This window comes from Rhinolophus sinicus, chromosome 2, assembly GCF_057876585.1.
Source record: "Rhinolophus sinicus isolate RSI-liver-muscle chromosome 2, RSI-T2T, whole genome shotgun sequence".
Taxonomy (NCBI): domain Eukaryota; kingdom Metazoa; phylum Chordata; class Mammalia; order Chiroptera; family Rhinolophidae; genus Rhinolophus; species Rhinolophus sinicus.
Window position 1 is genome coordinate 113,597,963 of NC_142502.1, and position 12,231 is coordinate 113,610,193.

Here is a 12,231-nt window from a genome sequence, read left to right on the forward strand (position 1 = left end):
TGGGGGGCGGGGAAATCAGGACGGAATTTCTGGGAAATTCTCCAAGTGTAGTTTATTCTTTATTGATTGAGGAACGAGACATCTAGATTGCAAGCTGATCATTCATTTTGAAAACTCTGGATCCTGATTTGTACTTTTGCTGGGGGAGGCTGTCAGTCCATGTCTAAGTGGATTTGCTGTGGAAGAACTTGTTGACTGGGATGTGATTTGCTCATATGCTGTGGGTCTGCTGAAATGCTTGGACCACAGCTTGGTCGAGACCTCAGATCTGGCAGAGGTCATTTTGGAGTGGAAAGGTGTTGAGGGCAGGTGGTACCAGTTGGTTCCCTCGGCTGCAGTAAAACCTCACTTAGACTCCTGCAGAATGACCAGTGTTGAGATGCTATAGGTAATGTGTTTCATAGCCCCAAGGAGCGAAAGATAACACCCTTTTGAACTGATGTATACAAATTATTCGTTTTAATATTGAAGGGTATTTCCTAGGGACAGCTTTGATTTTGACATAATATCATTCTTTCTGACAATTTTCTAATAGGTTTAAGTATTTCTTAAACAACATCTGGTTTCTTAGAACCACAATTAGAACAAATATCTACATAAGTATTTCTGTGGCAGAGTATATATCAGGTTTCTCCAAATTGAATTAAAGTGACAGCCTTGTTGTTTTACATCTGAGAGAGAGGGCACTGGCGATCCACACTTGGAAGCCACCAGGACACCCTTGCCAGTGTCGCTCCCTCGTGTCCTGCGTGAGAGCCTCTCCGCACTGACGGCCTTTCCCACTGGCTCCACTTTCGTTGGGACCTTCAAGCAGTTCACTTGCACCCACCAGACATGAACTTTCGTGGTGTGGCTGGGCGCTAAGGCAAAGCGACAGCCTGGTTGTATGTTACTTAAAATGAGGCGTTGGCCTGCGCGCATTTCTTCCCAGATCCTGCAATTTGTGTTACATTCGTGTGGCTTGGCTCATGGTAATGGTTTTAGTCCTAAAAAATCAGTTGATGATAAGTCAGTAAAAACTGCCAAACCTCATAAAGATTGGATTAGCTTTGATTTTTTTTGATTTTTTTTTTTAAAGATAAGGTAAATGAAACTCAGAGAAGTTAAATAATTTGCTCAGTGTTCCGTTGCGAGAGCAGGAATCCAACCTGCAGGAGACACACGGTCTGTTTTATTTCAGAACTCTTTATCCACAGCACAAGGCACGTGCCGTCCTCCGGCACATTCCATGGGTTACCCGGTAACACAACGGTTATGACTAACGCAGCAGGAACCCCCAGCCCACGTGTTCTGTAGTTGGTGCTTTGGCCGTTGTCTCTCCTGTGTGGCAGGACAACTGAGATTTGGTGTACAGACCTTATAAAGATCACACAGTCCCTGAGGTGAGCACAGAACACTCTGCCTCAGCAGCAGAAGCAGGCGTTAAGACTCCTCACCACACGAGTCCTGGGTGAACATCTCAAACCATTGTTCCAGCCCTAACTGATCCAAGTGCTTGGCTCTTCCTAACGTGGTCCTTTGAAAGAGTCGCAGATTGAATTTAAAAAGATAGCCTCTCATTTATAAGCGTTAATCTGTCCTAATTAACTTTCTTAGAAACAAATGAAGATAAAGCCCAAGGAAAAGGTTAGCTCTGTATTTTTTCACTATTCTGCCAGAATAATGAACAGAATTTGAAGATGTTGGCAGGCAAGCTCCATAATGTTCATGAGTTGAGAGCATACACAGAGTTTAGTATGTTCTTCTATAGCCTATCACTATAGAATTTTGTGTTCCAACTTTGTCAAGAAACAGTGGTCATAAATATTCTTAGTGCTCATTGTATGCTCAGTGGTTATTATACTAACTATCAGGCATCTGTTATCTGTACGCACCACAGGGCATTCAGGAGCCCAGGAGGGAAGCTCAGACGAGAGGGCGTGATAGCTGGAACTAACGTGGTTTTTTGAGCAGTTGTTGGAGTCTCAGCTAGTTCATGAATTGGCCCCAAATTTCAGTACTAATAATAGGGGGTGTAGGGGAAATAAAAAGCAAGTTTGATTCCAAAGCTCTTACACTTCACTTTCTGTTACTCTGCTGCCTGAGGTGAACGGGGTTGCCTTAGAGAAAAGGACTAAATTCCTAATTGGTGTGCTTAGGAGGTGGGCTGGTCTGAGAGGCCGTTTTTTGTACACACAGCAGATGATAAACTTCTGAAAGACAAAGAGAATCTTGACAGCAGCAAGAGGGAAGTGACTCGTCACACACAAAGGATCCCTAATAAGATTGTCAACAGGCATGTCACCACCAGTTCTGCAGGCCAGAAGGGTGTGGGCCAATATATTCAAAGCTGTAAAAAAAACAAAACTATCAACTGAGGATCCTATATCCCGCAAAACTGTTCTTCCAAAGTGAGGGAGAAATGAAGACATTCCGAGATAAACAAAAGTTGAGGAAGTTCACTACCATTAGACCCACCCTGCAAAAAATGATAAAGGGAGTCCTACAGGTTAAAATGAAAGGACACTAGACAACAACTCGAAAGCCGTGTGAAGAAACAAATATCTCAGTGAAAGGAAATACATGGGCAATTATAAAAGCTAGTATTCCTGTACCAATGGTTTGAAACTCCACTTTTTATTTTCTACATGATTTAAGAGACTAATACATTGAAAAGTGGGATTTATTCCAGGAATGTGAGGATGGTTCAACATATGAAAATCAATCAGTGTGATACACCACATTAACAGAATAAAGGACAAAACCACATGATTATTTCAATTGATGCAGGGAAAACCATTTGACAGATCAACACACATTCATGATTTAAAAAACACTCAACAAATTAGGAGCAGAAGGAAACCACCTCGACATAATAAAAGCCATATTCGAAAATCCCACAGTGAATATCATACTCCATAGTGAAAAACAATGAAAGCTTTTCCTTTAAACCCACTTCTATTCAGTATAGTACTAGAAGTTCTAGCCAGACTAGTCAGACAAAAAATAAAAAATGCCTACAAATTGGAAAGGAAGAAGTAAATTGTCTGTTCACAGATAGGATCTCCTATGTAGAAAACCCTAAAATTTCTACAAAAAAATCTGTTAGAACTAATAAATGAATTCAGCAAAGTAGCAGGATACAAAATCAGTGTGTGCTTTTTACCTAAGAGGGAAGCTAAGTGTCGGAGAAGCACATTTTAGGCAAAAGGAAGATGATTCAAATGAGTATTTTCCTCTCACGTGCACACAAGGAAAACAGTTCAAAGTGTAGAAAAAGACTGCAGTAAGAAGAGGAGATTCAAGAGATTTACTGTGTTAAAGTTCCTATTGAAATGGTCATTGAACATTACACACCTTTTTAAAAAGTTTTGCTCTTCAAGTGTCAACTTATTTTAATCAAAAGTAGTAAAATTAAGCTAAGACTTGCAGAACCAGATAGGTTTGTTTCCTTGTCACTGGAAATATTCAAGCGTCCAGGTGACTTGACAAGACTGCGGCAGACATGACTCCTCACAGACACTGGCTGGCTTAGGTGAGGCACATCCACCTTCCACGTCCTGTGAGGCAGGCAGGCCTCAGAGCCAGTGCAGGCTGGTTCCAGATCAGCACAGTAAAACGCACGGCACAGCGTGAGTCACGTGAATGTTTTCGTTTTCCCAGTGCACTGGGGAAAAGTCATGTTTACACTGTACTGTAGTCTAGTAAGTGTGCAATCGCACATGTCTAAATTTAAAAATACTTCATTGCTAAAAATGCCAGCCATTTTCTGTGCCTTCAGCGAGTTGTATTGTTTTGCTGGTGGAGGGCCTCACCTTGATGTTGATGAAAATGTGCTGTTCTGCAAAGTGCAGTAAAGTGAAGGGCAGTGAAAGGTGTGCCTGTACACTCACAATGAGCAAGCCAAAAAGGAGCCAAACGGACAAGTCCATTTAAAATAGCACTGTAAAGAATAAAATACCTAGGAATTAACCAAGGAGGTGAAAGACTGGTACAAGGAAATGTACAAACAAATTATTTTGAGATTCATCCATGTTGTGCTGAGAGAAATTAAAGACATAAATAAATGAAAACACAGCCCATGTTCATGGACTGGAAGACTTAATATTGTTAAGATGCCCTACTATCCAAAGGAGTCTACAGATTCAATGCAACTCCTATCAAAATTCCAGTGTTTTGTTTTTTTTATTTTTTATTGCAGACATAGAAAAACCCATCCTAAAATTCAGGTAGAAACTCAAGATACCTCAAGTAGCCAAATGTCCTTGAAAAGGATCAAAGCGAAAGGATTCATGCTTCCCTTTAAAACTTTAACTACAATGCTGCAGTAACCAAAACAGTCTGTCACTGGCATGGAGACAGACACACAGACCACTGGCACAGAGCAGAGCTCCCAGAAATGAACCTTTGCATGTACAGTCTAATGATTCTCGAATATTGCAATTGAAACATAAGGAGGAGGAAGAATAATTACTGCAGAAAGAAAGTAGTGTCTGTTGTGATCTCTCCCTTTTTCTCAGTACTTGGGGTGTACTGTTAGCATGTCCTGAGATTTTTATTCTTTATTATAGTTAAATGATTATATTTCTATTTTGTGGCTTGTACTTCAAAAACATTTACTTTCTGTTATCCTAACCTATTTCCACAGTTTGTTTACCTTTAGTATCTGCCTGTCTTTCTCAAGACAGCTTCCTCATTTGCAATTCTTCGTGAGTAATCTTTCTGGCTAGATTGTCTTCATGAAGATTTTTTTTCTCTCAAGAAAGTGTACATGTGTGATATACTTCCTGAGTCCCCTTTCTGTCAACTTCAAACGGGAACCAGTTTCGCTGTTCTACAATTGTTAAGTCATGCCCTTTGTTTGAAGTGTAAGTGACATGCAGTGAACTGTACATGTTTAAAGTGTGCAGTTTGAAGTTTGACATATTTATACACCTGTGGAGCCATCGCTGCAATCAGAGAGTGAGACCTACCCATCGTCCACAACAGTTCGCTGGCACTCGGGCCCTGCCGCCCTTGCCCTCATCTCTGGGCAATCACTGATCTGCTTTCTGTTCCTGTCAGTTTATATTTTAAACCACTTTCTACTTTCTGTCTCTATGAATTTGACTAGTGTAGGGACCTCATACAAGTGGAATCTTAACAGTATGTGTCCTTTTGTGACTGGCTTATATCACTTAGTGTAAGTGTAGACTTAGTCGTCAAGTTCATCCGTGTAGTCGCATTATCAAAATTGCCTTTCTTTTCAAGATTGAGTAATGTTCTGTGGTATAAATTACATTTAGTTTGTCCGTTTGTCAGTTGATGGACACTTGGTTGCTTCCACTCTTTAGCTGTTGTGAGTAATGCTGCTGAGAGCGTGGCTGTCTCATTCCCTGAGTCACTGCTATCTGCTTTCTGGGTCTGTCCCCAGAAGTGGGATTGCTGGATCACATGGTAATTGTGGAATTTTTGGAGGAATTGCCATACCATCCTTCCTAGCAGCTGCAGTTTACATTCCCAGTATCAGTATCTCCACATCCCTACCAATGCTTGTTTTCTGTTTTCTGGATAGCAGCCATCCTGATGGGAGTGAGGTGGTACCTCGTGGTGGTTTGGATTTGCATTACCCTGATGGTTAGTGACGTTGAGCAGCCTTGCGTGTGCCTACTGGCCATTTGTATGTCCTCTTTAGAGAAATGTTTATTTAAGTCCTCTCTGTTTTTAAATCAGGTTGACTGTTGTTTTTTGCTGCTGATTTATGGAGGTTCTTTATGTAGTATGTATATTAATCCTTTGTCAAATAGTAGACGATTTGCAAATATTGTCTCCTATAATAAAAAGTTAAAGAAATTTTCTTCAAGTACAGAAAATTGAAGAGTGTAGAATGAATACCCATTCACCTACTACTGAAATAGACCCAACAGTTGTGAACATTGTTCACCAGGTTTGTTACACACACAACTCCACACGCAGATTACACTGGTGAAACATTTTAAAGAAAATTGCAGACATCCTGACACTTCACCCGAGCATTCACTTTCAAAAGATAAGGACATTTTCTTACATCTACCACATTCCCCCCACATAAATTCTCCAAAATACCGTTTCAAAACAAGATGTATTAATGGGAACGATACTGCTTGTTTCTAATTGTATTGGAGAAGCTAACTCTGAGGGGTAAGTTCACTGATGGTTTGTATTCCTTAGACTTGAGCTTTTCCTTCCACATCATCATTAAGCAGTTCATTTCCTTTATCGGTTGCCTCCCAACTTCTTGCTTTCTTTCTTGCTGTCTTCTAATCTGTCCTCTACACTAAAGCCAGAAAAATGTCTTTAAAACCATGCCTGTTTCTGCCTGTCTCTCCTACTCTGCCAGACCCCATGTATTGCATTTAGAATATTCACAATCCAGTCTCCTTACCATGGCCTCTTACCAGAGCACAAGGTAACCTGGCTCCTGCCTAGCCCTCCAGCCTTGTTTTCCTCTCCTCTCCTTCTTCCCTCTAAGCTCCAGCCAAATAGACGTGATTGTTTCTTGAACAGCCAGGCTTTTCCATGTGCGAGGACCTTTGCACATGCTGTTTTCTCCACCTCCACACAACCTTGCCTCCTCCACACACAGCTCTTCTTACCCTGTAGGCTTCAGTGGTCTCTGCAGACAGGCCTTCCCTCCTCACATTTAAGTCTCACCTGTCTGTTCTCTGCCACAGTCCTTTACTCAGTGTGTAAACACATTTATTTAGTTCTAATGATTGTCCCCCTGCCCCGTTCCTTGAGCTCTGTAGCCGCAGGAACTGTTATGCCAGCACCTGGCACGCAGGAGTAAGCAGGGAATGGCGAGAGACATGGGAGTCCACCAGGTGACTGAGGCAGACTCCCTCTGAGGCGGTATTGGTCCGACAAACGCTAAAAACCAGGCCCATTCCTTTGTATGATTTCCATGTATGTGGAAAGTGTCATCCAAACGATTCTCGCTCCTGAATTATAGGTTGCTCTCGCTATCCAAAAGTAGAGGTTCCTTTGCAACCTTTCATAAGCCAAAATGGCAGAAAGCAAAGAAGCAATTACTATTAAGTTCTAAATGGAGAAATTTTTGAGTGTTTCCAGACCCCAAATTCACTGCAGGCACATTGTCTTTATTTTGCTCATCATGATCGAAGCTCTAAATCACGTCCAGTTTTACACTGAGCGTCACACCCTCACGAGCTCTCTAAGGCCCTTTCGATTCCCGAGGACCCATCTTGCTAATGGACCACAGACTCAGTGGAGACAAAGCCCAGCTGCTCCCAGACACAGTGAGGGCTCTGAAGCTGGATGCCGAGACGCCCAGTGTGGTTCCCGGAAGGAGCTCAGGAGCTCGGGCAGCTGCCCCGTGACGACCGCTGCAGAACAGACGCGGACGCTCTTTGAACTTTTCACCTTTTTTTGTAAAAGTGAAAGTCCTCTTTGGGGTTCTTTCGGTTAGTGGAAAGGAGTACTGATGTAGGGCTTCCGTAAAGTGAAGCGGTGGAAAGCGAACTTTGGGTAAGCGGGGGACACATACCAGTATATAGTGTGCCAAATCTATATGGCACACTGTGGTGCCTAATCATATGATTAGGGGGTCAGGTTTAACCTGAAAATCCAAGTGAGCATTAGATCAAAGTTGAAAGTACAATAAAATATTTTGGATGTAGCATATATCTGTAGTGTTAAGATGTGGTTTCAGTATTTTCACCACTGCTTTCTTCCTTTCACAGACTGAGACAACGCTTGGACTCAGTTCATATCAACAGAAAAGGTAAGGAAGGAATATATATATTTTATAGTCTATACAATTTTGTAGACATAGTTAGGTACTAACAATTTCAGTTCCTTCTGGAGGATTCTTGCGATGTGCTCCTCCTTCACCCATTTTCTGGGTGAAAAGTGAAAAACATATTACAAATACCATTGTATCGTGTATTTTAAGTGTCGTGTAGGGGAAAGCGGGTGTAAATCTGAATTTGCGGGTGGTGCCTCGAGTAGCGTTCCTCCTCATCGTACCTGAGGGCTTCTCCTCGAGGCTGAAACCCCTGGCTTCGGAAGCGGGTCAGCCTTGTCACTCCACTGCCTCCCGTGGTTCTCCTTGCCTTCTAGGGACTATCATAGCTGTCCCCTGTATCACCAGGGGTCTTTCTGCCTGTGGGCCCCAGAAGAGGAACTGAGAGCAGGAAACCCAGTGTCGGGACTAACAGACCCGCTTTAAACACCTAAAACAGGGCAGGTGTTTGACCTTCAGGTAGTAGGAGAACCTGTATATGCATGTGCATGTGAGGACACCTGCCCACCTCCAGGTCCTTTGCTCTTCTGGTGGCTTCACTTCTGTTTGGGAGACAGTATGGAGAACGGTACTGGCCTGCTTCCCTTTCGTGTCCCGTGCGAGCCTGCAGCTGGCGTCTGAAGGGGAAGGAGAGCTCTGTGAATTGGAGATCCTTGATGCTGGAGTACGTCCTACATGCAGGATTGTCCTCAGACCAGTGATATTCAGACAGCGTCAACAGAGAATTTTAGTTTGAGACAGAAGTAGCAAATACTCAGATAAGGCAACTCAAACTCCATAAATGGCAGCCACTCTTTCGGCAGCCATTGTTAGGCTCTCTCGCATCTGCCGTTCCATGGCCCTACTTCCCCACTGCCCTGCCTGTGGGAGCTGCCCTGCACAGGGATGCCGACTGCCGTCAGGCCTGGACCGCTGTGCTGCTGGGATTAGAAAGCATAACGGCGCGCTCCCAGCCTCCCCACACGCTCTGGGCGGACTGTTCACAGGCCATGTCGAGTCAGCCTCATGCCACCTTGGCTGGACCATCGAAGCACCCCAGAACTCTCTGGCCATCTCGAGCCAAATAGGTGAGGAGAAAAGCACATCTGTTACCTTGTGCTTCTTATCCTTTACTCCAGCAGTTGGGAAATTAGCTATGGACTCATACTGGGTACATGCATGACAGTGAGGTTATTCATCCTGATCAAGGGCTGGGCTTTAGTTATTTTCCTGGTAGAAGGAAGAATTTCTGTCAGTACATAATGATATTCCGATCTCACATCCCGCTATCTGTTAGCTGCATCTGTCTAACAAACCCCCTAAACGTAGTGGCGTAACCAGTCATCTTACTGTGCCGTCAGACTCCGCAGGTCAGGAATGTAGGCAGAGACAGCTTACCTCTGCTCCATGGTGATCGGGGAGCAGGGGAGCTCCCTGGGGAGACTGCTGAGCAGGGCGTGACTCGATGGCTGCAAGCTGGAGGCCGGGTGGCTCGCATATTGATGCTGACTTGTTACCAGGACATCAGCTGGGCTAGAACGCCTACATATGGCCCCTCTGTGGGCCTTCTCATAGGCTCATTTGGGCTTCTCACAGCATTTGGGCTGGACTCCAAGAGTGGACATCCCAGAGAGAACCAGTGGAAGCCCGGTTATCTTTTATGACCTACCCTCTGAAGTCGTGTACTCTTGGTCAGCCAGTCACTTCACTTAGCTTGGCATGGAAGGATTCAAGGCTCTGAGGGGAGGGGGCGAGGGAGGGCAGTCACCACCACTTATTGATGGCAGGAATATGGGACGATTTGCAGATACATTTAAAACAATCACAACTCACTTCTATTTTCTGACCAAGACCATTATTGGATAAGCATTAAGTTCAAATTGGTATGTAACAGCCTGTGGGTATGGAACTGGATTGGGCACCAAAATGTGTGAGTCAGCGCAGCTGCTGTAACAGCACCACATAGACTGAGCAGCTAAACAACAGACATTTATCTCTCCCAGTTCTGGAGGCTCTCAGGGCACCAACAGATTTGGTTCCCCAGTGGGAGCTGACTCTGCCTTACATCCTCACATGGTGAACGGAGACAGGAAGCAAGCTTTCTGTGTCTCTTTTAAGGGCACCAATCCCATCGTGGGGGCCACCCTCATAACCTCATCTAACCGTTGTCACCTCCCAAAGACCCACCTTCACGTGCCAGCACATTGGGAGGTAGGGTTTCTACAGATGAACGTTGAGTGGATACGATTCAGTCTAGAGCAACATACAAACCTAAATTTAGATTTTAGCCTCTTATCAACCAACCAAAATCTTAAACTAAAGGGCTGTACTTGTGAATTACTAAGTCATTTCTTTAAAACCTGTGATGTAGAGCAGATACAGTCTCCGTAGTTCCCTGGCACATCATGGTCAGACATGGGAAGGATTTGGCCAGTTCCCTTGTATGGGCTCAGTGCTACATAGCCAAATTCAACTCTCATTTAGACATGAGTAACTTCAATGAAAATGTGTGTGTGAAATGAAAATACAAAATGCATAGTTGTATAACAACACAAATTGTAAATGTGTAGTTGTGGAAGAACAGAAATGGCTTTTTTTTTTTTTTTTTTGGTTCAGATACAAACTATAAAAGTGTCAGAGTTTAGGTTTAGTTTGCAAATTTCACTCAGATGAAAGTTACCAGATAGAGATAATTCTAAACAAGACACCCTAATAGGTTGTCTTGTTGAGCCCCTTTGGGTGACACGAGGAAGCTGAAACTCTAGGAACCCAGGCATGTGCCCAAGGCCAGAGGGGCAGCGTCCCCGATTGCCCCCAGTGCTGCATTCACTAACTGTTTTTGTATTGCACTGTGTTCACTCTTCTAGCCAGTGTTCTAGCCAGGAGAGGACTGTGGGGAGTTAGCGAGAATTGGGGGGCACTGGAAAGAGGAGTAGGGATGCCAGTGAGACATGTGGAGGGGCAGTGCCCATGACTGGGAGCACATGGGAGAGGATGAGAGAGGTCGGCTTGCAGGTTCTGAAGGTGTCTGCTCTGTGCTGGGGGCTCCGGCAGGACCGTGGGGACACCACTGCTGGTGACATCATAAAGCACATGCATTGATGAAGTAACAACGCAGTTTTCCTTGTGACAGAAAGCAGCACACTTGGCGAGGCCCCTAGAATCCAGTCAGGAAAGCCTCAGGCTGTAGTTGTCAGGGATCAAGGCCCCTGAGACACGCCTTGTGCTGCGCACGGTGGGTGTCTCATGCTCCTCAGAGCAGTGCACAGGACCCAGGTCACAGCTGCGGTGAAGGCTGGCTTCTGACTCCAGAGTTGGTCTCCACTTGGGCAGCATGCTGCCTCTACCAGCCTCTCCTCGGGGGCACCCCAGCGTCACTGAGCATTAGAGATGGACACTGCCCTTTGACCTGCTGGAGTCACTTCTGCGTCGTCACTTCATGCATCCCCCAGTGGTAGTCCACATGCCGCCCACCTTCTGGCTTCCCGAGAAGCCAGTAGTTCCAGCCCGGCCTTTCTCATGGAGCCTGTCCCAGCTCTCCCGCGTCAAAACTGCTCTGTAGGTGAGCTGTCCCTGCTCCAGGGCGATCTGTGTCGTGAAAAGCTGGTTAGCGTAGTGATGCTCTGGCTGGTGGATTGTACAACAGTGATGCTGCCCCCTTCACCCTCCTCCACCCCCCAACACTGTTACCTGCTTCCGCTCTGGGCGGCCTGGGCTCCAGGGGCTTCCAGGACATTCTGCCAGGGAAAGGGCTGCTGCTTTCATGACCTCAAGATTGTGGGAAGTAAAAACCGTAGAAAACCTAAATTTCCTGGGATACTCTGTTTTGCTTTTCTCCCCCACCTTGTGGCTCACCCTTTCTAATTTGTTTTAATACGGCTGTGAGTTACATGATGGAATCTTCTTTAAAGAGCTGCTGGTCGTGATGCAGTGGTGGCTGTGCACATGGTGCTTATTTGAGTTGAACACAGCATGTTACAATCAGTACCAGCACTAACTTCACATTTTGGGACAGGAGCTCGCCTGTTATGGATGTCCCGTCCTAGAGCTGTGGAGCCCTCATGCAGGAGGTGAGAAACCAAGAGCCCTGGGTCTGTTCACCAGCCGTGCGACCTTAAGAAAAGCTTCTCAGCTGCTATGAGCATGGCTTTCATTTGCATACTGGGGAAGATCATTTCTCTGCCTGCAAATCTTACCTTATGATGCGTTACATAAAGTGGTAGCGAGGATCAAATGAGAAGGCTTATTGGGGTAACAGTAGTTTGCAAACTTTACAATGTTATTGAATGGAAGTTGTGGGTGTTTGCTCATTTATTTGGTCAGTCATTCAGCAGATACTTGCTGGGATCCTTAGGAGGTGGTGATGCAGTAATTGTATTTGTTATCTGTTGCTGTGTATTAAATGACCCCAAAGCCAGCAGCTTCAAACAGCAAACATTGACTCTTTCTGTTTCTATGAGTGCAGTATCTGGGAACAACTCAGCTGAGGG

At 44.8% G+C, this 12,231-nt stretch overlaps 1 protein-coding gene across 3 annotated transcripts in view; it reads left to right on the forward strand.

Annotated features, from left to right (window-relative positions):
- The window catches only part of TMEM131 (transmembrane protein 131), a 178,125-nt gene that overhangs the window by 50,427 nt on the left and 115,467 nt on the right, over window positions 1–12,231 (forward strand). For all 3 annotated transcript variants that reach the window (XM_019716511.3, XM_019716512.3, XM_074332565.2), the window contains exon 3: window positions 7,701–7,741. In XM_019716511.3, the coding sequence (XP_019572070.3) occupies window positions 7,701–7,741 (41 nt within the window). The remainder of the gene's footprint in view (window positions 1–7,700; window positions 7,742–12,231) is intronic.